This window comes from Carcharodon carcharias, chromosome 7 (genome assembly GCF_017639515.1).
Source record: "Carcharodon carcharias isolate sCarCar2 chromosome 7, sCarCar2.pri, whole genome shotgun sequence".
In the NCBI taxonomy this organism is placed as follows: Eukaryota; Metazoa; Chordata; class Chondrichthyes; order Lamniformes; family Lamnidae; genus Carcharodon; species Carcharodon carcharias.
The window spans coordinates 31404790-31431129 of NC_054473.1; the positions used below are offsets into that span (position 1 = coordinate 31404790).

The following is a 26340-nucleotide window of genomic DNA, read 5'->3' on the forward strand; positions in this document are numbered from 1 at the left end:
TCAGCATATCTCAAATACCTTCAGTCCAATAGCTTGATGAGCTGCCAGAGTAACAGCAATGGACCCATCCAAAGAAGTGATCTCACCAATTCGTGCGTACATGGTGTTTGACAGGCCAAGGCCACCTGGGAACAAAATCCGTCAATAGATAACACAATCACAGTATTCCAATGCCAAAACTCAAAATTGAGCAGTCAAAATAACTATTATGCATTATGTATAGTTATTTTGGTGTAAAATGCTGGGCACACGAAGTTAGACACATCAGCAGTAATTTTATCCTTCAATATTCACAAACTCACCATACTCCACAGGAATCTGCTGTCCAAAGAGACCCAGCTCTTTGAGTCCTTTCATGGTTTCTGGTGGAATTTTTGCATCCAAATCAATGTTCTTTGAATCAACTGATTAAAAAGAAAATATTAACTTAAAACATTCATCTGAATATCTGTTAACATATATAACATGCATATGTCACTATTTATTAATCAATTTTACCTCAAAATGAAAAAGGTAAACAGCAGATCATGTGATAGGATTTCAAAGTAGTCATGGAGATCTGCATTGCCAGATAGTGCTCAATATCCAGAAAGGAATCTCATTAGAATGCTGATGATATGAGCCTTGTAAAGACGAATTTTATTACTAGTTAAAACAGAATTTCTTAAAAACGAAGCAGTGCAAAATCAAATTGAAGATTAGGACTGCTGAAACATACTGATTAGCTGCAGTCAGCAGTAAGGTCATGCAGTCCTATCGCCCACCTCAGCAAAAACAGTAAAACAAAGGAGAAAACAAGGTTATTTCCTATAGATTTACAACATCTGGTACTTGGCTTCTTTGTTCTGCTACTTTCTGGGTTGATCCTTTTGCATTGGTTTCTTGGCGCAATTGGTTGAAATTGGCAAACGCGCACAAAATATCGCAGAATTGAAAGAATAAATTACAACCAGCGCAAATCAAGTTTCCAGGCCTTCAAGGAAGCTCTAGCCATTTTGGGCACAAGAACATTCATTTTTTAAAAAAAAATAAGCCTTCAAATGCAATTTTGTTTCTCATTTACTAAGAAATTAACTCTCAGAGCCAAATATAATCAGTAAATGGTTCTGTATATTTTTTTTCAATCACTTTCAGTAACTTAAAACCAGGTTACTCTCAGGTTATAGATTGGCACAAATGAAAGTGCTTATTTTTGTGATGAACTCATTTTTAGGTGTATTAATCAAATTACAGCAAGTTACTACTCTTAAAAAGATCAGAGTGTACATTTTAAAATAAGTTTTTGTTTAAATTGTATTTTCGGACATTGGTTCATGGCAGATTTTACATTCGGTGATATGAGCATGAGTTTGAGCAGAAACCCAAGAGAAAAAACACTTCTCCAAAACTGGCAGTTCGCTCCTTGTACCCAGAGTGGAAAGTCTATGTTCATATCTTAAATCAGACCTGTACTTCAATATTGCCAGTTCCTTGCCATTTTTATTGATCAACCCAGAAGGCGCAGAACAATAGGAAATAAACTTGTTTTCTCCTTTGTTTTACTATTTTTGCTAACATGAGGGCAAAAGGACTGCATGGCCTTACTGCTGACTGCAGCTAATCAGTATGTTTCAGCAGTCCTAACCTTCAATTTGTTTTTGCACTTCTTAGTTTCTAAGAAATACTGTTTTAACTAATAATAAAGTTAGCATTCTAATGAGATTCTTTTCTGGATATTGAGCACTATCTGGCACTGCAAATCTCCATGGTTACACACATTAGATGGATTTACCTCCACAGGATGGACCTGAAGGTCACTTAGAGCAAAGAAATGGGTTGATGTTGTGTGGTCTGATTTTACTACTGGAGATGATAGCATGATGTGACTAAACTAGTAATCCAGAGGGCCAGGTTAATGCTTTAGGGACACGGTTCAAATCCCATCACAGCAGCTGGTGGAATTTAAATCCAATTCATAAATCTGGAATCAAAAACCAATCTCAGTAACGGTGATCAAGAACCTATTGACAATTGTTGTAAAAAAAAATCTGATTCACCAATGTCCTATAGGGAAGGAAATCTGCCACCCTTACCTGGTCTGGCCTATGTGACTCCAGACCCAAAGCAATGTGGTTGATTCTTACCTGCCCTCTGAAATGACTTAGCATTAATGCTGGCTTTGCCAACGATGCCCACATTCCATGAAAGATTATAAAAAAATGTAGATAGTTAGCTCCTTGAAATGAACCAACTTGACAGTGTGGTGGAGGCAGAGTCAATTCTGGTTTTGAAAAGGGACTTGGATCATTAACTGAAGAGGAAACATTCGCAAGGCTACAGGGAAAAGGCAAGAAATTTTGTTATGATCTGGTTAGGGACAGTTAATATTTAAATAAAAATTTGAACACCTCATTTTAACCAATAGAACTAAGCCAGAAGATTTCACTTTTTTAAACAAAACACAAACTTTTATTGTATATAGAAATATTAAACAAAACAAGCACTGTTAACATACGTAGTTATAAACCAAATTGTTATGTACTCAGGTTTACTACTCAGTTCCTCCAAGAATTCTTCTGGAACACACAATTTTACAGTTATTTGCTGTGGGTACCCCAGTCCCTAGTTCCAGTTACCCTTCCAATAATTCTAAGCTAATTCAGCTCATTACTTTCTTTTGCAATAAGACACAGCGGTCCATTGTAGATTCTCCCATTAACTTCAAACTAGGCAATTGTCCATCTTCTGTTCCCTCAAGATTTAAACAGAGTAAACCTCAGCCACACTGCACACTGTCAAATATGACATTATTCCTTACTCTGCTTTCAGTGCAGGTCTACCTAACAGTCATTTACTTTGGTTATCTTCTCAATGAGTTGCAACTAAGAAACTCTCAGCAAACACTAAGATGAACTAAAACCAGAGAACCTTCCTAAGCTCCACCCATCTCCACGATGATGTCACCTACTCTAGGCTGTCCTCAAACCGACCTTTAGATGAATTACCCCACATCTACAATTTCTTCTTTGGTCTGATGAAGAAAATGGGTTTTACAATCTTTCAGGATTTACTGAATGCCTTTAGACTAATTTAGTTCTAAATCCCAAAACAAAAACATCCTTCTGGACTGTCATTACTGCAAGCTTTACAGAAGTCACATCTCCAGCTCTTTAGCTAAGTACGTCCACCTGCTGTTTTATAGCTCTCTCTCTTCTTTTCTGACTTTATTAAACAAACTTTTTGAAGTTTCAGGGTCTTGAGGTTTTCTGGTGATCTCTAAAGCCCAGCAATTTAATTACCTTATCTCTCTGGCTGTTAACCTCTTAAGGCAACATGGCCCCAACCTTTTAAGTGCAAACTAAAGCTTGCTTTAGTTGCATTTATCCCGTTTTCTACAGTTAAACTTTAATTCTTAAAACTACAAGTTATGTTCTAAAACACATGAGCCCAAAAATTAAGTGAACTTGCAGAAAGCCAACACAGACATGAGAGGTCAAATGGCTTCGTTCTGTGCTATAACAATGCTATGATTCTCCAATGCAGGGATGATTATTTTCATTGCAATACTGTTTAATTACAGGTATTTTTGTCATTCTTATTTTTCTGTCCCACTACTACATGTTCAATTACTTAAGTTACCTACATTATTATAATGTCTCCCATTTACAGGAAAAAACAAATAAAGTTTCTGTCTACTGGCATTTTTCTGGTTTAAAGCACCATTCCCCTTCCATGCATACACATACAATAAAGCATTATTTTCATTTGTGCAAATGAAATTATTATAATTGGGGGAGATTGCAACAGAGAAAGATGTGGTTACAGGTCACAGATGTTTTCAAAGTAATTATATTCTTTTGGTCAACTCTTCGAGATCCACTACATTACATTCAAAACCCCAAAATGTAATTATCAGGGAAAATAACCCTAACAGTGTCACTCCGATTAAAGCAGATTACACGATAGAACTTATGACAATTCCCTTCTGGAAAATCATAGAATGATACTGAACAGGTGGGTGGCCATTTGGCCCTTTATGCCTGTGCCAGCTCTTTGAAAGAGCTATCCAATTAGTCCCACTGGGTTCTTCTCCATTGCCATGCAAATTTTTCCCATCAAGTGTTTATCCAATTCCCTTTCAAAAGTTACTACTGAATTTGTCTACACTGCCCTTTCTGGCAGCATGTTCCAGATCACGACAATCTACTGCGTGAAGCAATGTTTCCTCATTTCAATTCTGTTCTTTTGTCAGAGCACAGGCAATGCTATGTGCATTAAATGATTTTAATCTCTACAGGATAGACTTGAGTACACATCATTAGAATAAATGACAATGCTTAACCAGGTGGTAGATTTACATAATCCACATTAGGCAAAAAAAAACACACCATCTTCATTGAAAAACTTTTCCACAGGTGCAACAAGTTGACTAATCTCCTCCAACTCTTCTTTACTGATTTCTGGGTAGGGAAAAACTTCTTTCTAGAAAAAATGAACATATAAACTGAAATTACTTACAGTATACAATCCTTTTATAACACAAACTTAGACCAACTATTTCTCCCTCCTCAGTGGTAGCACTTTCACCTCAGAGTCAGAAGGCCAGGCGCTCAAGGCTCACTCCAAACAAGTATATAATCCATAGATAAAAACAAAAAAACTACGGATGCTGGAAATCCAAAACAAAAACAAAAACAGAATTACCTGGAAAAACTCAGCAGGTCTGGCAGCATCGGCGGAGAAGAAAAGAGTTGACGTTTCGAGTCCTCATGACTCTTCGATATATAATCCAGGCTGATACTTCAGTGAGGCTGCAATCCTCAACCTCATTGTCATATTTGACCCCAAGATACGCTTGCAACCAATATCCAATTCATCACCATAAGAACATAAAAACATAAGAAATAGGAACAGGAGTAGACCATTCAGCCCGAGTTGTTTTGATTTCCACATTCCCATCTAACCTCGATAACTTTTGATTCCCTTGCTGAACAAGAATCTATCTATCGACCTTTGCCTTAAAAATATTGTGACCCTGCCTTCACCACCTTCTGAGGCAGAGTGTTCCAAAGTCACACAACCCTCAGAAAAAATTTCTCCTCATATCCGTCCTAAAAGGGCGACCCCTAATTTTAAAACTGTGCCCCCTAGTTCTGGACTCACCGATCAAGAGGAAACAGCCTTTCGACGTCCACCTTGTCAAGGCTATTCAGGATCTTGCATACTTCACTCAAATCATCTCTCACTCTTCTAAACTGCTGTGGAAACAAGCCCAGTCTGTCTAACCTTTCCTCATAAAACAACCCACTCATTCCAGGTATCAATCTAGCAAACTTTCTTTGAACCACCTCCAATGCATTTACATCCTTCCTTAAACAGGGAAACCAAAACTGCATAAGTATTCGAGGTGCAGTCTCACTAATGCCCTGTAAAATAGATGCATAACATTCTTACTTTTATGTTCAATCCCTCTCATAATAAAGGATAGCATTCCACTAGCCTTCTTAATTATTTGCTGTACCTGCATACTAACTTTTTCTGACTCACATACTAGAACACCTAGATCCCTCAGCACTTCAGAATTATGCAGCCGCTCTTCATTTAAGTACTACTCTGCTTTTTTGCTCCTCCTGCCAAAGTGAACTACTTCACATTTTCCCACACTAAACTCCATTTGCCAGGTCTTTGTCCACTCACTCAACCTATCTGCAACCTCCTCATGCCCTCTTCACAACATGCTTTCCTACCTATCTTGTGTCATCTGCAAATTTAGCTACCATGTCTTCACTCCCTCAACTAAGTCATTGATGTAAATCGTAAAAAGTTAAGGCTCCAGTAGATTCCTGTGGGACTCCGCATGCCACATCCTGCCAATTAGAAAAAAAGACCCATTTATGCAAACTCTGCTTCCTGCCAGTCAGCCAACCTACCTTCTATCCATGTTAATATGTTACCCCCTACACCATGCACCTTAATTTTCCACAATAATCTTTGATATGGCACGTTATCAAATGGCTTCTGGAAATCCAAGTCTACAGGCTCTCCTTTGTCCACTGTGCATGTTACTCTTTTAAATAGCTCCAATAAATTGGTTAAACATGACTTTCCTTTCACAAAACGTTGCTGACTCTTCCTGGTTGCCTTGAGCTCTAAGTGCCCACTATAACCTCCTTCATGATCGATTCTAATAACTTCCCCATGACAGACGTCAAGCTAACTGGCCTTTAGTTTCCTGTTTTCTGCCTCCCTTCCTTCTTGATTATAGGGATATTTGTTACTTTCCAATCTGATGGAACCTTTCCAGGATCTAGTGAATTTTGAAAAATTAAGACCAGCACATCGACTACCTCATTAGCCACCTCTTTTAAGACACTAGGATGTAATCCAGCAGGACCTGGAGACTTGTCAGCCTGCAGCTCCAACAAATTTGTTCAGTACCATTTCCCTAGTGATAACAATTTCACTAAGTCCCTTTCTTCCATTCACCTCCTGATTTGCCAAGACTGACTATTTCTACCTCTGTAGTATTGCCCAACATTGTCTCTGCCTCAGCTCATCTGCTGCTGAAACTTTAATCCACACCTTTTTTATTACCTCCAGGCTACATTATTCTAATGCACTCCTAGCTGGCCTCCCATCTTCCTCCCTCCATAAATAGAAGCTCATCCAAAATTATTTCACCTGCATCCTAACTTGTACCAAGTCACCATTCACCCATCAGCTGTTCTTGCTGACCTACACCAGCGCCTGGATAAGAAAAGCATCAATTTTAAAATTCTCATCCCTGTTTTCAAATCACACCATGGCCTATCCCTCCCTGTCTCTGCAGTCTCCTCCTGCCTCCAATTCTGGCCTCCTGTGGATTCCAGGATTTAGTTAACACTATGGCTTCAATTGCCAAGGCTCTAAGCACAGGAATGCCCTCTCTAAACCTTTCTGCCTTGCCACCTCCTTCCTCCTTTAAGACATTCCTTAAAACCTCCCTCTTTGACCAAGGTTTTGATTAGCTGCTCTTTTGTCTCATGTGGCTCAGTGCCATATCTTGTTTGATAATGCACTTTCAGATGTTTTACCATGTTGAAGTTGCATATAAAGATGAAAGATCCCATGGCACTATCTGAAGACCCAGGAGGACTCTCCTAGTGTCTTGGCCAATATTTATCTCTTAACCAACATCACTAAAACATATGATCTGGTCCTTATGGTGACTGTTATTTGTAGGGCATTGAACTTGCAAACTGGCTGCTGCATTTCCCATGTTGCAAAAGTGACTACGCTTCAAAACTATCTCATTGGCAATAAAACACAGATATCCTGGAGGTCAAAAACATTATAGGCATCTAATGGTATCTAGATTCTAGTAACACCCCTCCATCAGATGTTGCACTAATGGGCCTATACTTTCCTGGTTTCTCTCCCCTTTCCACCTTAAATAATGGAGGGAAATTGGCAATTTTCAAATTCGAGGGGGCCATTCGTAAATCAAGAGTTTTGGAAAATGATGGAAAGCATCTACCATTTCCTCACTTTCTTTTTAAATGGGTGAAAACCATCAGGTCCTGGAAATTTGTTCATCTTCAGTCTCATCATGGTCTCCACTACTATTAACACTTTTAAAAATAATCAAAGGGAGGATCTTACTAGATTTAATATATGCTTCCTCATATCTCTTGCACTTTGTTCTCTTTCAGGCTCAAGTTCCACTCCAAGGTTTGAGCACAAAAAAATCAAGGCTGACACTCCAGCCCAGTACTGAGGGAGCACTGCACTGTCAGAGGTGTCAACTTTGAGATGAGACACTAAACTGAGGCCCCATATGACCGATCAGGTGGATGTTAAAGATCCTATGGCATTATTTTGAAGAGCAGGTAAGTCATCTCTGGTGTCCTGCCGGTATTTATCCCTCAATCAACATCACACAAAAAAAAAAGACAGATCATATCATTATCACTTTGCTGCTTGTGGGAGTTTGCTGAACACAAATTAGCTGCCACATTTCCTGCATTCCAACAGCGATTGCGCTTCAAAAAAAAGTGCTTCATGGGCTCAAGTGCTTTGAGACATCTGGTGGTCATGAAAAGTGCTATAAAAATGCAAATCTCTCTTTTTACTGTGAAAACCGATATAAAGCAATTATTTACTGGGCCTGTCATTGCCTCATTTTCAAATACAGTCTCACCAGTATTGTCTTTAAGGGGCCCACATTATCATGAGTCACTCTCTTTCTCTCAACATACATCAACAACTTTTTAGTTGACACGTGCTATCTCATTGTAATTCAGATCATTTTTCAACCTCTTTGATCAAATGATGTTTTAACCTTTCATAACATAATACATAAAATAATTGGTACAAGACAAATTTCAAAGGCTGACTATGACAATGCACCTTTTGCAATCTTGGTGTTTGTCACAAGTTATATGCCTGACTCTGTTTCTAAGAACTCACGCTTGGCATTCAGGCAATATAATATTACAAACATATATAATCTAACAAAACTCAAGTGCAATATTGTCTCCTCCTAATTCTACATTGTCATCCTCTCGCATAAAGGTGGTAACTCATATTTTAACAGGCAATGACAGTTCTTCTTACTTTACATATTTTTAAGAATTGAAAATGTACATTTAATGGGTCCTTACAGAATACAGGCACATGTTTTAGTACAAATTCCCCCAAAAAACAATTATCACTGCCAAGTGCTAAGATTGTCTCCCCTACACTTTCGGCTTGATAATACCATTTTTCAACAGATTGCCTAAAAGGTCCTAAAATGGAAATTTGACATCAAAATGCCTGACGGCCAATTATCACATATCAACGTCCCACAAACTAAATTCAATGAGGAGTTAAGCTGCTCTTTAAATGACACCATCTATTCTTTCTGAGCAGGCAGGCAGGGCAGTTTAACATATCTTCAGGATAGCACCTCAGGGTCACTGCAGCACTTCCTGAATTGTTAACCTAATTATGTTATAATTATATTTATGTTTTCTAACAGAGCCTGAATCCACAACCTTGTGACTCAAGAGGTCAGAATGCTACTAAACAAGCCAAATGCCATTTGAAAAACTTAACCATCGGCTGTGGGTTGGCAATCAAAATTCTGCATAAAATCCATCCACACATGGAGTTTAATTGTGCCTGACCAGGCTGCAATGTGGAGAATTACCATTTGCAACAGGTGCCTACAATATAACCAAGGCCGGGACAATCTTCCTCCGAATTTCCATCAAGTAATGAAGCGGTACAACTCTGCCAGACCCCAACCTTTCTCAAAAGCTTGAAATTAGGAAAACATGACCCACATCAGTTTGATGGAACCACAGCACCAGCTGCAACCTGCACCCTCCCCCCACCCCCCCCGACCAACCAGCTCCAGCACCAATCTCCCTTCCCCCTGCCAAACCAGCCCTAGGACCAACCACACCTCCAGGGACCAGGTATCAAGGACCAGGGCCATCCCCACACCAACCCCAGGGCCAGGGTCACCCCCACCCCCAGGCTTCCCAAAGACACCCACCCACCTGGTTAATTTTACCCAAAAACAAATCCTTGGCGTAAGCCAGACTCCGGCCGTCAGTCCTGAAGCCGCGGCGGTGACAGCATGCGGGGAGCAGGCTCCCGGCGCCGCGCTTCCCCGAGGCCGAGAGCAGGCGAGACGCGCTCACACGGAATAAAGCCGCTCCGCTCATCTCCTGAAGCTGCTGCCGGCTGCCCGGGCCCGACCTTTCACCCAGTGGGCGCAGAGCTGTCGCACTTTGCTGACGTCACAAAGACCGGGGCGGTACCGCTGAGGGCCGGCAGGGGGCAGCCCTAAGTCACCTTCCAAAAGCCAAGAAAGAGACAAAGGGTTGGCCCAGTGTCAGCGAAGAAACACCCAACAAAAGTATCCCTTTTTTTTGAGGGGCTCACCCAATAAATGGAACCGTAAGACAAAGGAAATTTATAAAACTATAACAAAAACAGAATTACCTGGAAAAACTCAGCAGGTCTGGCAGCATTGGCGAAGAAAAGAGTTGACGTTTCGAGTCCTCATGACCCTTCAGCAAAACTATCATCACCCATGGCCAGTCAACACTCCAGTCCCTGCAGTGCCCAATGGTGATGGAAGGCCTAAAGCGTAAGCCATTGACCCACGTGCTTCCTTTCCAAGTGCACCAGAGGCCACAGAAGAAAGGAAAGAAGCCAGAGCAACAATCTGTGTTTTATTCAATCTGGACCTGCAAATCTATTTGGATGTGCTAAGGTTTTATATGGTAGCATAGGTACATGTTTAAAATCATTGGCTCCTGATCTGCCAATCCCTTGCTTTTTAATTTGTGTTCAATTCCCTTCATGGCCTCATCCCTCACTATCTCTATAACCTCCTCCAGCCAAACAGCCCTCCGAGAACTTAGTGTTCCTCCAATTATAAGAATCTGTGCAGCCATCACTTTCTTCCCTCCACCATTGGTAGACATGCCTTCAGCAGTCTGAGCGATTCAGTGATTTACATTTACATAACAATTCCCAGCTCCCAGAAAGAATCATATTTTAGAGCAGCCTGTTTGGAGACCCCCGGATTGTTGAGACTTCCCAACCATCCAGTCTCCTCCTCTCTCGAAAATGTTATGAGCTCAAAGGCTCTTTCTAGTGTAGTGCCTTTATTGAACTGAATGTAAGATGGCTGTCTGCAGGGAGTCCTGAATGGCAGAAGTCACATGACTACAGGAAGCCAGTAAGACATGTAGTAGTGATTGCATTTCAAAACCCAAACATCCCCCTTTTCATAATGAACAAAAGACAAATCTACATGTGTAATTGTGAGCTATCCAAGTTACCCACTATACCACAACTATTCTCATGCATTTAGAAGCAGTTCGTTATTCTAGTCAGCCTCTGCACATGCATTGCAAACATAGTCATTAAATCATGCAGGTCTCTTAATGGTACGCATGTGCTTGATCATTGGCTATTCATCTGGGTGATGTTCCCTCTCCAGGTGTGTTGTTCCTGTGGCACTTGTTGCCATCGTAACTGTTGCATTTGCTTCATTTCTGTTGTTGGGGACCCGTGGACCTCTGGGAATGATGGTCATTCTGTACTCTGTGCAGCTGGTGAGATCCCATGTTCCTGAATGACCATCTGCAGTGAAGGAATAGCTTCTCTAGTTGTTCGTACATGCCTGCGGTTTCGCTGGTATATTTAGTTGTTCACTTCCACCGCATACGACTGAGGCAACAACTGCTCTCCATATATCCCACGTTGCCATGTGGTCTGACTCCTGTTGAGATCGTTGAAGATTAACACCCTGATGGCTCTCCAATTTTCAACTCTGGTAATGGCATGGCAGTCTTGTCAGAATGAAATTTGGCCTTCTGCTCCTTCAGCTTGATTTTATCGCCCACACCTTTTACTGCTTCTGGTTTCAGCAGCGTTTTTTGCTATTGGAAGAATAGTTTGGGTGTGGCGTGACATTAGTCTTTGGACTGGACTACTTTCCATGCCTTCAGTCGGTGTGTTTCTCCACTCAAGGGTTGCCCTGTGCTACTTTTGCTCAATTTCTTGATGATTCCTTTAGTGATTTTCACTGCCACCTCAGCCTTTCTAATCGACTGGGGATAGTGCAGAGATGATGTATAGTGTTGAATTTCCCAATCCTTTGTGAAGCGGCAGAATTCTTCATTTGTGAACTGCGGGCCATTGTCATTCATTACAATGTCTGGAATGCCATTATGATTGAAGTGTGCTTTCAATCGTTCTACTATCTCTCCTATCCACTGAAGTCAGCTGGTCTACCTCCCAGTAGTCAGAATAGTAGTCCACAGTGACAAGATAATCAGCCCTTGTTATAATGTAAAGGTCTACTCCCAGCTTCGCCCCATCAATAGCTCTCTAGCTTGTTTAGCTTGGTGCTTGTTATAAGCACCAGCTTATGTGGTCTTTAATTTCATTTCTCATGTTTGGCCAGTAGAGCTCTTCTCTTGCCTTTCTCAGACTCCATTCAATTCCTTGATCGTTTGCATGGATGCGCTTCAGCAACTCTCCTCTCATCTCCTTAGGGATGATGACTCTATCCTTTGTACGAGATGCCATCTTGGGCTGTCAATTTCACAGAATCACACAGTGCAGAAGAGGCCCTTCGGCCCATCGAGTCTGCACCAACACTTGAGAAACACCTGACCTACCTACCTAATCCCATTTACCAGCACTTGGCCCATAGCCTTGAATGTTATGGCATGCCAAGTGCTCATCCAGGTATTTTTTAAAGGATGTGAGGCAACCCACCTCCACCACCCTCCCAGCGTCATGCTCCAAGGTGACCTCATCATTGATGTCATAGTACTTCAGCCCTGGCATTGTCATCACTAGCTGTTTGATTTTAGTGAATGCAGTTAACGGCCAAGCATTGCTTAAATTTTAAACCAGGCAGCTTGACCCTGATTGAGCTGCCTGGTTTAAGCTGATCAAGTGGCTTAGTCTAAATTTCAAACAATGCTTGGCAGTTAACTGTCAGTCACCATCACTGGTGCATTCTCCATGGCAACGCCACTTTGCTAACTAATCAGCACTCTCTTCACATACTGTATAAATTGTTGTTTTCCCCTTATATTGGTATTCTTGCAAGGTATCCTGATGAGTGCAAGATGAAAAGCTTAGACATGTCTCTTTTTTCAGCAATACTCAAGTTCTGTATTACCAAACGACTATTCATGTTAAAAGTGTTGCTACTCGTGTCAGCTCTGCCTTATTAATTAAATCTGTTGCAATCTCATAGTTTTGCCACTGTAAGTAGAAAAACTGCCAGTTTTGCTGCATATCTCCTCTAATTTCGACAGGAACTGGGAGAGGAAAATTTACAGCCATTTTGTCTCACCTAGTATCTTACTTGCAGCCTTCAGCTTGTGTTAGCTTTTCCTTGTCTTTTTTTTTCTTCAGCACCTTTTAGCGGGTTGGAACATTTCAGTGTTCCTCTTTCAGTAGCTATGGCTTCTCTTCCAGCTTTTCAAAACTCCATCCCACTCCTAACACCATGTTACAAGCTCAAAGACAACAGTCCTCCTTTTGTAGTATCTTTATTGAACTGAATGTAAGATGGCTGCCTGCAGGGAATCCCTCACAGCAGAGGTCACAGGACTGTGGCAAACCAGATAGGACATGCAGTAATGATTGCATTTGAAAAACCAAACTGGGGGTGACCAAACTCCAGTAGCTGGTGATGTCATAAAACAAGGGGGAGATTTTGCATACAAGTAAACCATTGAATCTTTCAGATTGCTGGAGATGACTGTGAGGGAGGAACTCCCAATTCCTGGAAACATTCAGTCATTCCAGGAGGAATAGAAGCCCTGGTGCTCACTGGTATGTGAATGGGAAATAAAGAAATGTTGGATTAAAACAGAAAAAGAGGCTGTGAAGAAAAAACAAATACCAACTGCAAAACAGGGGTGTCCAAAATAAAAATTAGAAAACAGAATTGAAGCTTAGAGAACACAAGTAAACTGATAAAAAAGAGCATGCAGAGCACTGGAGTTATTTTTGCAATTTATTTTTTTAAGAACATAAGAAACTGAAGCTAGAGCTTTTTCTTTTTTTAATTCATTCCCGAGCTGTGGGCTTCGCTGGCTGGGCCAGCATTTTTATTGCCCATCCTAGTTGCCCTTGAGAAGGTGGTGATGAGCTGGGTTCTTGAACTGCTGCAGTCCATGTGATGTAGGTACACCCACAGTGCTGTTAGGAAGGGAGTTCCTATGCACAGTGGCCGCAGCGTGTACCATCTACAAGATGCACTGCAGGAATTCACCAAGGCTCCTTCGACAGCACCTTCCTAACAGCACAGTGGGTGTACCTACACCACATAGACTGCAGCGGTTCAAGAAAGCAGCTCACCACCACCTTCTCAAGGGCAACTAGAGGTGGAGGGAGTGAATGTTTGTGGATGTGTGCCAGTCAAGTGGGCTGCTTTGTCCTGGACGGTGTTAAGCTTCTTGAGTGTTGTGGGAGCTGCATTCATCCAGGCAGGTGGAGGATATTTCATCACATTCCTCACTTGTGACTTGTAGATGGTGGACAGGCTTTGGGGAGTCAGGAGGTGGGTTACTCGTCATACGATTCCTAGCCTCTGACCTGCTCTTGTAGCCACAACATTTTTATGGCTAGTCCAGTTCCATTTCTGGTCAATGGTAACCCCCAGGATGTTGATAATGGGGTATTCATTGATGGTAATACCATTGAACATCAAGGGGTGATGGTTGAATTCTCTCTTGTTGGAGATGGTCAATTTCTGACACTTGTGTGGCATGAATGTTACTTGCCGCTTGTCAGCCCAAGCCTGGATATTGTCCAGGTTTTGTTGCATTTGGACATGGACTGCTTCAGTATCTGAGGAGTCACAAATGGTGCTGAACATTGTGAAATCATCAGTGAACATTCCCACTTCTGACCTTATGATGGAAGAAAGGTCATTGATGAAGCAGCTGAAGATGGTTGGGCCGAGGACACTACCCTGGGGAACTCCTGCAGTGATGTCCTGGAGCTGAGATGATTGACTTCCAACAACCAAAACCACCTTCCTTTGTCTAGTGGAGAGTTTTCCCCCTGATTCCCATTGACTCCAGTTTTGCTAGGGCTCCTTGATGCCACATTCTGTCAAATGCCACCTTGATGTCAAGGGCAGTCACTCTCACCTCACCTCTGGAGTTCAGCTCTTTTGTCCATGTTTGAACCAAGGCCGTAATGAGATCAGGAACTGAGTGAACCCAAAGTGAGCATCAGCGAGCAAGTTATTACTAAGCAAGTGCCACTTGATAGCACTGTTGATGACCCGTTCCATTACTTTACTTATGATCGAGAGTAGCCTGATGGGGTGGTAATTGGCTGGGTTAGATTTGTCCTGCTTTTTTAGTACATGACATACCTGGGCAATTTTCCACATAGCTGGGTAGATGCCATTGTTGTAGCTATAAGGGAACAGCTTTGCTAGGGGTGCAGCAAATTCTGGAGCGCAAGTCTTCAGTACTATTGCCGGAATATTGTCAGGGTCCACAGCCTTTGCAGTATACAGTGTCTTCAGCCATTTCTTGATATCATGTAGAGTGAATCGAATGGGCATCTATGATGCTGGGACCTCTGGAGGAGGCCAAAATGGATCATTCACTCGGCTGAAGATTGTAGCAAATGCTTCAGCCTTATCTTTTGCACTGATGTGCTGGGCTCCTCCATCATTGAGGATGGGGATGGGGATATTTGTGGAGCCTCCTCCTCCAGTAAGTTGTTTAATTGTCCACCACCATTCACGACTGGGTGTGGCAGGACTGTAAAGCTGAGATCTGATCCGTTGGTTGTGGGATTGCTTAGCTCTGTCTATCACTTGCTGCTTATGCTGTTTGGCATGCAAGTTGTCCTGTTTTATAGCTTTACCAGGTTGACACCTCATTTTTAGGTATGCCTGGTGCTGCTCCTGGCATGCCCTCCTGCACTCTTCATTGAACCAGGGTTGATCCCCTGGCTTCTTGGTAATGCTAAAGTGGGGGATATGCCAGGCCATGAGATTACAGATTGTGCTTGAGTACAATTCTGCCGCTGCTGATGGTCCACAGCACCTCATGGATGCCCAGTCTTCAGTTGCTAGATCTGTTCGAAATCTATCCCATTTAGCATGGTGGTAGTGCCACACAACACAATGGAGGGTATCCTTAATGTGAAGGTGGGACTTTGTCTCCTCAAGGACCTTGTGGTGGTCATTCTTACCAATACTGTCATGACAGGCAGTTTGCTGAGGATAAGGTCAAGTATGTTTTTTTCTTTTGTTGGTTCCCTCACCATCTGCCGCAGCTATGTCATATAGGACTCAGCCTGCTCGGTCAGTAGTGGTGCTATCAAGCCACTCTTGGTGATGGATATTGACGTCCCCCATCCAGAGTACATTCTGCGCCATTGCCACCCTCAGTGCTTCCTCCAAGTGGTTTTCAAAATGGAGGAGCACTGATTCATCAGCTGAGGGAGGGCGGTCGGTGGTAATCAGCAGGAGGTTTCCTTGCCCATGTTTGACCTGATGCGATGAGGTCCAGAGTCAATGTTGAGGATTCCCAGGGCAACTCCCTCCTGACTGTATACCACGGGTGCCACCACCTCTGCTGGGCCTGTCCTGCTGGTGGGACAGGACATACCCAGGGATGGTGGTGTCTGAGACATTATCTGTAAGGTATAATTCTGTGAGGATGACTGTGTCAAGCTGTTGCTTGACTAGTCTGTGAGACAGCTCTCCCAATTTCGGCACTCCACCATCTGCCATGGGGTGGGATTCAAACCCCGGGTCCCCAGAGCGTTAACCTGGGTCTCTGGGTTGCTAGTCTAGCGATAATAACACTACGCTATCGCCTCCCCCTTAAAGGCTAAGCTATTAAACTTTTCCAGTCTGCTCTGCTATTCAATAACATCATGGCTGACCTTTTTCAACTCCACTTTCCCACAATATACCCATATTCCTTGATCCCCTTAGTATCCAAAAATTGATTGATCTCTGACTTGGATATACTCAATGACTGAGCAAAGAGATCACTCTAGGGCAGAGAACTCCAAAGATTCCCAACCTTCTGAGTGAATAAATCTTCTCTTCATCTCAGTCCTAAGCAGCTGAGCTCTTATTCTGAGACTGTGACCCCTAGTTCTAGCTCATTAATTCTGGTAATGACACTTTAAATGGCCTCAACAGGCCATTGACAGGTCAGCAGGTGCACAGCTGGTTTGGCTGTGCCCCCACCAACCTGAAAATGGAGATGATGCAGGGTGACATCGTGAGTTCCGCCAGACATCATCCCATGTCAGCGAGCAGGCCCCGCTCCCACCTCACCGACCTAAAGATCCTGCCCCATATCACAAAGCATTTCCAAATAATTTCCTTGGGTTAAACAAACTTATTTTTTTCCCAATGTAATTTTCGTAAACAGAGAGCATCAAAGTAACTGGTATGATGAAAGAATAGGGTATGGTATCTCATCGTAAGTTGGAATTCTGATCTAATGTATGTCTAGGTGTACAAACTTCAGTTTGGTTTGTGCTCAAAGTGCAGACATGTCCATATTGTAATTCAGTTAGTTGTCTTTGTCCAAAGTCTACAATAATTGACAAAAATGCTCTTCAAAAGACCTTTGTTCCCATGTTGTCCTGGAAACAGCAAGTTTTTAAGCATAAAACAAAGAAACAAATACCAATATGCTCAGTGTGCTAAAGGTCAGGTAAGCCATAATGAATGAGAAGCTGCTGTAGCATCGTCGTCACAGCCTGGTTACCGATTTGGTTTCAGAACTAAGCAGACAATTTGACACTTACTCAACCTCCCAGTGCAGATGGAGTGATTCTCTTCATTCTTAGACAAAGGGGAAAGCAATGACTGTTGATATTTCTAGATTTTTCAGGTTATGATGTTATTGAGAAGCTAGCCTCTTGTGCAAAGTTACCGTGAGCTGTTAAACTTCATAAATTGCTTCTTCAGATGATTTGAACATCTACTTATGGTAAATGGATATCTGATTTCTTATCAACAGCTACAAACATAAACCTCCATAGGAAAATATACTTGATGTCATGATGTTCCATTTTTATCAGTGATCTAATCAATGTTAATAGGGATGTCCTTTTTTCTGATGGACAACTTTACAAAATGATTAACTTATCATTTTAAAAACAAAAATAAAGCGTGATATTTTTCTAAGCAGGCACTAATGAAAAATGAACTTTGGGTGGACAAATATTATTCTTAAGGACTAATTGAAAGTCATTTTAAGAAGGACTGGTTGAAAAGCCTTGATTCAATTTGTATTACAACAGTTTTGCGACAACTGATATCAATCTAACTGGCCTTTAGTTCTTAGTTTTCTTTCTGCCTCCTTCTTGAATAGCAGTGTTAGATTTGCTGTCTTCCAAGCCACTGCAACTGTTGCAGAATCTAGAGAATTTTGGAAGATTGAAGTTAGTGCATCCGCTATTTCTGCAACCCCCCCTTTTTTTAAGAATCCTAGGATGTAGACATCAGGTCCAGGGGATTTGTTGGTGTTCAGTCCCATTAATTTCTTCAGTACCTTTGCTTTGCTGATATTACTTCTAATCAGACTCTTACTTCTATTTTTTTTGTGTTTCTGCTGAGACAGACACAAATATTTGTCTGTGCCATTTCCGTATTCCTCGTTATAATTTCTCCTGTCTCAGCCTCCATATTTAATTTTTCTCTTTTGTTTAACATACTTGTAGAAGTTCTTACAATCTTTTTTTACAGTTTTGACTAGTTTACTTGCATATTCTATTTTATGCCTCTTTTTGGTCATCCCTTACTGGTATCCAAAATGCTCCCAATCCTCAGGATTACTTAATAAAAGCAAAATACTACGAATGCTGGAAATCGGAAATAAAAACAGAAAATGCTGGAAAAAGTCAGCAGGTCTGTATGACTCAGACTTGAAATGTTGGGTGGGATTATTTGGTCCCACTGAAAACTTTTGGCTGGGTCACCACATCCCCGTGGCGAGTCCTGCCACAGCGGGACTGGAAAATCCCAGTCGTTAACTCTGTTTCTCTCTCCACAGATGCTGTCAGACCTGCTGAGTTTTTCCAGCATTTTCTGTTTTTAACCCAGGATTATTCTTGGCAATACTAGGAGTCTCTTTTAATCTAATGCTTCCCATTTACTTTTCAATGGAATGCAGGTTCATTGTTCATCAACCATCCACATCTTCCTGTCTAATTTCCCAAACCATTTTAGCCAAAATGCCCCTCATGCCTTAAAGTTAATTATAAAGCTCAATACTTCAGTTTTGGACTTAAGTTTGTCAATCATCTTATGATCACTCCCTCCCAGAGGTGCCAAAAACATAATTTGGGTCTGACCTCCTTATCTCTAGCAATTAGCTCTCTTTCCCCTGACCATTTCTTCAATTCTTTCTCAAGTCCAAGCCTTAACTTGAAGTGAATCGAATACAATGTATCCAAGTTAGTTGGGAAGTAAGATGTGAGGGGGACACAAAAAGGCTGCAAAAGGATGGAGGTAGCTTACATGAATGGGCAAGCTGGCTGGTGGTGCATAATGTGGGGAAATCTGAGGTTATTCACTTTGGTAGGAAGAATAGAAAAACATTTTTTTTTGAATGATAAGAAAATGTTTAAATGTTGGCGTTCAGGGGATTTTTGGTGTCCTTGTGCAAGAAAGTTAACGTGTATGTACAGCAAGCAAATAGGAAGGCAAATGGTATATTGGCCTTTATTGCAATGGCCTTAGAGTACATGACTAAGGAAGACTTGCTACAATTGCACAGAGCTTTGGTCAGATCACATCTGCGTACTGTGCATAGTTTTGGTCTCCTTTTCCAAGGAAGGGTATACTTGCCTTAGAGGAGGTTTACTAGAGTGATTCTTTGAATGATGGGGTTGACCTACAAGGAAAGATCGAATAGGATGGACCTATACTCATCTGGATTTAGAAGAATGAGAAGTGATCTCACAGAAACATACAGGATTGAGAGGGCTTGACAGGGTAAATGCTGAGGGTCTGGAACAAAAGGGACATGGTATCAGGATAATGGGATGGCCATTTCAGACTGGGATAAGAAATTGCTTCACTGAGGGTCAGGAATCTTTGGAATCCTCTACCCTAGAGGGCTGTGGATGTTCAGCTATTGAGTATATTCAACACTGAAATCAATAGATCTTTGGACTCTACGGGATATAGGAATCCAGTGGGCAAGTGTTGAGTTTGAGGATCAGCTATGCTCTTATTAAATGGCAGAACAGGTTTGAGGTGCCACATGGTCCATTCCTTCTCATATTCCTTAAGTTGTGTAGAGAAGAAAGCATCAGGCTGTTCAATCTTTAAGATGTATAACCTCTCAGTTTTGGTACCATCCCACTCAATAATGAGGTTCACTGGTGCTGCAGCTCTGAGTTTACCATTATTAATCTCGTAATGCAGTCAGGGTAAGTGATGATGAGAATTAGGGCACAGATGTTGTTTGAATCAGCCTAGACAGGCAGAAATGAGGAGGAGTTTGAAAGCTGAAGTGTGTGGGAGAGTTTCAATAGCAAAGTTTGCAATTGAGAATGACATTATGCAACTGTTTTGGGCTTTTTGTCTGCATATTCTTTACTTCTCACTGCTTCTGACAGATTGACCACTGAGGGATTCTCAACTCCCACCCCTAACCACAGCAAAAGCTCCTCAAAAGTAGATATGTCTCTTCAGTTTTAAACCATCTTGATACTAGAAGTAAATCAGAATTTAAATAGAATGTTCAGTTGGCGTACACTTTTGAGAATTTGCATTACACAGTATTTTAAAAAAAGTGAAATGACTGAGCAGTGTATGTGATATGATATTGACCTGTGACAGGATAATGCAGCATACTAGAAGCTTGTCCTGTTAATGGAGCAATATTTGATCAAGCATGTTACTGCACCTGTTTTTCCTCACCTAGACCTCAAACAGTATACCCATTCTAACTCTAATTGTATTCTCAGAATATGGGTATTGGTGAAAAGGGCATCATTTATTGCCCAAGGGGCTTCCTAGGTTATTCCAGAAAATAGGCTCGAGTCAACCATGTTGATGTGAAACCAAAGGCAGGTGGAGGTCCGACTGGATAAGTATCACCGGTTGCCTTTCTTAAAAGAACCTAAATGAACTAGCTGTTTTTTTTAAAAACAACAATCTAACAGCTTTTACTGATGCTAGCTTTTTTACTTCCAGCCTTTTAAAAGCTGATTTCAGGTACTCAAACAGCCATCGTGGGATTTGAACTAATTCTCAGTCACATAAGCACTGCACCACTACCAAATGCTAATGAAATGGGAAACATACAACTCTTTGGTCTAAATTAGAAAGCTGTGCAGATTAACTTTCCTTTTGATGTCTTGCCTTTCCTTTGACAAAAAATGCCATCACAGTATCTTTACAGAGCAGGAAGCGGCCATTTGGCCCATGAATGGATCAAAATGAATCAGAATGACAAGAGGCTTACTTCTTACTTTGAATCTTTGACTCCATTTTAAAAACATTAGACACCTGTACAGAGGTTTTAATGCAGTTAATGTAATTTCCATACATAATTTGCTGTCATATTCCTCTCACCAACAAATTATCTGGATCTCTTTCAAAAAGGTTACATTTTTATTTTTAATTTGAATTCTTGATTAATTGTGTGTCTTCTTTCATAACAATTTTCACACATGTACAGTGCATTGGCACTTTAACACTGAATATCATATTGAACAAGGAGGAGATATGAACAGATGCTTGGATTGGAGATTCTTACACCTCTACCCACAATTGTTACTTCAAGATTAACATGTCATAATGATTTTCCAAATTTTGAACCAAATCTTGGAAAAAAAAGCAAAATGTCTTCCTTCCAGATTACTGTATATTAAACTAAATACCCTTTTGATTAAAAAGGTGTATTAAAATAGTATATTTAGCTTAGAGTAGGTTACATGTCTTCAGCATAATCAGTGACATTTCAACTGCATTTATTTATTTCTCTCGAGACCAAACAACTCGGACAATTGGTCAGTTGGTACCAGTGCAAATCTGGAAAAAGGTCAGCTGGAGGAGAAGGCCCAACACATCAAATGGCCTTTTTATGTTTTCTTGTAATGTTTGACCTGCAAGAGAAAAAGGATTGAAAATCTGCAGCCCTGCCAATATATTCCCATCATAACTCTAATAGAAACGTCCCAAGAAGGGCCAGAAATTAGCTCAAGTCCCAGTCACTATATAGTGGATTTCACCTTTTGTAAACAGCAACATGAATGGTAGGGTTGAATAGCGGGGACAACCAAGGGCTGATGTTCCCAAATCCTTGGCCTCCCATTTGCTGGGGACATCATCAATTATACCAGGTCATCGAATAGTGGGTGATGGATCCACTTGGGAGATGAAGCTGGGATTGAGATCTGTTTCCTCAAAGTTTAATGGATGGCACTAACATTGTTATATACTTTAAAAAGTGGTCCTCCTCTTACAAAAATCACTTGAGGTGCATCTACTTTATCTTAGCAGCAGGAAATGGTCCCAAAACATACCTCGCTTGCACCAACTAGAGTACACCACTTATCAGCTTTTGGGGCAGCTGGGTATCCATCATTATCACAGCAATTAAGGAAACATTTGCAGCATCAGTGACAGACGTCCTCAGTAGGCAGCCCACCACCAACAGATTTTAAGCCCGAGTATGTTACATAAGGCATCAGTGCAGATTTTGTGATTTTACTTATGACTCAATATGGGCCAACAGTTCTTCAGCATAATATTGATTTACCTAAATAACTGTAGCCACAATATCTCAAGCAACAGCTTCTCTTCCCATTCCCTCGCAGTTACCTCTGGAGGGAGCCAAGGATTTGTTTTTGTCTATTACCTCCTCCTTATTTACAAGCTTACCCTCAGTGACATCTTCCACATGTATGACTACACCTAGCTTCACCACTATTCCCATCCATTCATTATCTGTGTGCTATAAGATTACTTGCTAGATATCCATTTCGATAAGCCGTAATTTCATCCAGTTAAACATTGGGAAGATTAAAGCCATGAGATAGGAGTAGGCATTTCAACCCTGCAAGCCTATCTTTGTTCCCTACTACATTGTTTGAGCTCTCACCACTGATCCTGGCTACTGTCTCAGGCTGAACCAAACTGCAAATTCTTCAGCCTGCTTAATCAATTCAAGTTTCTAACTTTTGTAACATTGTCTATACCTTAGTCTATTTGATACCAAAATCCTCTTCCATAATTTCATCTCCAAATTTCAATATTCCAATGCTCTGCTGGACAACCTCTCATTCTCCACCTTCCATAAACTGCAGCTTATCCAAGGTTCTGCTGCCATATCCTATCCTGCACAATGTTCTGCTTGCCCCATCAGCCCTGTCCTCAAATGTTTATACAGGTGTCCGGTTCCCCAAGTTTCTCATCCTAGTGTTTAGATACCTTTATGTTTATGGCCCCTGCCCATCTCCAAATCTCCTCCAGTCCTAGATTACCCACCGCAATTCACAGTTCCTCTGATTTTGTTCTCCTATGCACGCCTTGTTTCCAACCCTGTTTTTAGCCACCTATATTGTAGGTCAAACACGAACTCCCTCCGTTGCTACACTTCTCCTCCTGGAAGGTCCTCTTTAAAATCCCATTTGACTAAGCTTTTGGTCATCTCCTTAGACGTGGTGCTTTTTTGTCAGATTGCATCTCTGAAGCACTTTGCAACATTTTTTCTACATTGAAAGTAATTCACAAGTGGCAAGTTGTTGTATGAGTTCAAAGAAGATAACTTTTCAGAAATAAAGATTTGGTATGAAAATATATTTAAATGCATAAGAACAATTATATTCAATAAGGTATATGTACATACTCCAAAAATTATGAGCCATAAGTGAATTTTTGACCAAGACTATCCATTCTGCTTCCAATTGCTTTTGCCTCAGTTGTATGATCAGAATCGAAATCTTGTTACATACGTCAAATTGCCTATTTATGCACACTTTTTAGTTTTCGTGAAACTTCTCAATGAGGTTTATGGAGGATTTTTCAAATTTGCCAAGGGACTCATAGCACACAATAAAACACAAAAGCACAGGTGAAATGGATGCTTCAATAAAAACAAAATATTTAGTTTTTTTTTGGTCAGCTTGATGGTTGACGCATATGGAAACCCCATAGCCATGCTTAAGAATATCCAAACCGAACTACTGAGAGTAACACATTATTGTTATTTAAAATACAGTGAACACGATTATAATGCATGGCAAGAGATTCTAAATATAAAAAATTCATGCTGCAAAATTGTGTGTCTGGAATTTGGCTAGATTATCTTCTTGGCGGGGGGTGGGGGGGTGGGTAGAGAGGGGAAAGAAAAGATTCACGGAATTTTCACTCAATAATTTAAATAAGTTAAAAGTAGAGTCTTTGGGCCTAATTTTCACTACCGAGGTGGATAGCTCGATTTGGGAAATTTCCTGACTTGGCAGGCCAGCCTCAGTTTCAAGGGCCCCATTAGCCCCAATTTTGTTCCAGGGAGGCAGGGTGTGATCGTGTCATGTCCACCAACCCTGAAAGCAGATCCAGCAGACATGAAGGCAGGTTTAACCTTGACAGGCTGGTTAAAGGCCCACCTCAGTTCTTGGGACTTTGGTTTAGAAGCTGTTAGGCCTCTAGCCCTCACCCCTTAAACTGCTTCATCCTCCCCCATGCAACCTCCATGTCAATTCTTGCCCCCATCCCACCACCTCAACCACTCACCATGTATCTACCATGGCCAGGCCTCAGGAGCCATGTGGCGGTGAAAAACAAAAACTTTTAACCACCCAACACAACTCTCACTCCTACACATCGATAGTGAAAGAAAATCCCATTCTTGAAACCCAAAGCTTCAAGTCAAATGGTTTATCTCTTACAAAAAAAAAACTTCTAATCAGGCCAAAGACAGCTAATCCTTTAATAGCCTATTTAAACTGTCAAACCATGTACTCAGAACTCTGAGATAATTGTAGTTTTTGAAACACAGCCAAGCATTCATAATGACATCATAGCTCTTAGGGAGTCTCAACAATAAACTCTGTTGAAATTGCATGAACAGATGTTTTTTTTCTGACCTGCATCAGATGGCTTGTCAATCAAAGTAGTCCAGCAGAGTCTTTTTTTAAACTCTCACTGATAGCTTAAGCCTCTTTTTTCATTTTTGTAGAATGGGGGATTTAAAAAAATCTTCAGATCATGATGCTTCAAAAGGCCTTATCCATTCTTCAAGTGTGTTTATGTTTACTGCATCAATTTGTGACTCCCACGCCACAGGTTCTTGCACCGCCAAAATGGGGCAGGTTTGAACTTGGAACTAAGTTTAAATGGCCCTTCTGAGTTCGGGTTTCCTGCTTGAGAGTAAAGCCCCACCCTCCTTCCCTGCTGGCAAAAGTTAGATCTGTTGGAAATGGGTCTTGCAGATCCGTCATTTTCAAAGGTCTGTGGAGTCTTTCCAACTCCACAGAAATCTATCCCTATGACTCAAAGGGCTATGGATATCAGAATGTTTAAACTAACCTGCTATCGAGAAGATTATAATAAAGAATATGACACAGCAGTGGTATTTTATAACAATTCCAAATATCTAGAACAGCAGAGAATTTTTAGAAAATATGAACTACAGTCGGAAAATAAGACAACTTCAAAAATGTTGTATTTTCAAAATTCCAAGGAAACCATTAAATAAAAAAGGACAAAAGTAGTAATCTTGTATGGTTTATTTTGCGTTCTCCACATTATCACAGTCATAGTTTGACATGGATAGGGTTGTATACTACTTACAACTATAATGCATAATAAAATGAAAGCACTCCTCTCTCCTCATGTACATACAAAATGGATCATGAGCCTTGTAGAACAGTTGCAATGCATGAATAGTTGAAAGCATCTGAAAATTAACTAACAGTCTGTTTTCAAGAACTCATCACTTGCAATAAGCAAACAATTTGGCATGGGCTGCCACAGATGTACAACAGACCTAAGCAATATGGTAATTTGGGAACAGAAGGATTGCAACCCCGAAGTGACTGGGCATATTTGTAGTACTAATTTACACACTATGTACAAATTAAAGGATTGCCTATTCATTAGCCCCACCACCTATTTAATTTCCTACTCCCCTCCCCATCTCACCCTTGAGATACGGTATTCCATTCTTCGAGTATGTACACATTTACTTCTTTATATTTGCAGGCAGAAGTGTCATTGCCAAATGATATTGTACAATGAGTACAAACCTAAATGCATGCTGGACTGTAGCAACACACAGCTTTACATGAGACAGTAATCTAACATCAAGAGTTTCACTTTGTATTTGCTGACTTTCAGTTTGTTGTTACAAGGAACAAGCAGCTACTGCAGCATGCAGTGCACGATGGGAAAGATTTGACATCAGATGGTTGCATTTTTTTCTTCTTCAAAGCAATACAATACGTGTACACTAATATTAAAGTGATCTTATCCAAAAAATACATTGTCATACATTTCATTCTCAACTTAAAAAACAAATACAAATACACATTATTTGGGTTATTCCAGAAAAGATCAGGTCTGCAAGATAAGGTGGGTGAATTACAGGCCACATAGTGTATTCTTCTTGATCTGGCATTATCTGGTAGAAATTATTTGCATAAGCCAAATATGTATGCTGAATACCCAACACATCTTGATGAAAGTATGCAGTCTATTCTGATTTTGACAAATCAGATATGCCATGTGTTTGAACTTGTTTACACATCAGCACTCTCAAAACGTGCACAGCTAAACATTAGCTCATTATACAGGTGTTTAAGCGGTAGAAATAAAAAGAATCCACACTATTC

The 26340-nt window shown here is 40.9% G+C and overlaps 1 protein-coding gene across 3 annotated transcripts in view; it reads right to left on the bottom strand.

Annotated features, from left to right (window-relative positions):
• acad9 (acyl-CoA dehydrogenase family, member 9) overlaps positions 1-13023 on the bottom strand; it is an 80063-nt gene extending 67040 nt beyond the window's left edge. Inside the window, exons 1-4 of one of the 3 annotated variants that reach the window (XM_041191982.1) lie at positions 12839-13023; positions 4368-4461; positions 303-404; positions 19-125 (exon numbers count right to left, since the gene is read on the bottom strand). In XM_041191982.1, coding sequence (XP_041047916.1) covers positions 19-125; positions 303-357 — 162 coding nt within the window. In that variant the 5' untranslated portion in view covers positions 358-404; positions 4368-4461; positions 12839-13023. Of the gene's footprint in view, positions 1-18; positions 126-302; positions 405-4367; positions 4462-4683; positions 4821-9506; positions 9716-12838 lie in introns of those variants that run through there. The other 2 variants (XM_041191981.1, XM_041191983.1) reach the window with 2 other exon arrangements.
• Between the last annotated feature and the right edge of the window lie 13317 nt (positions 13024-26340).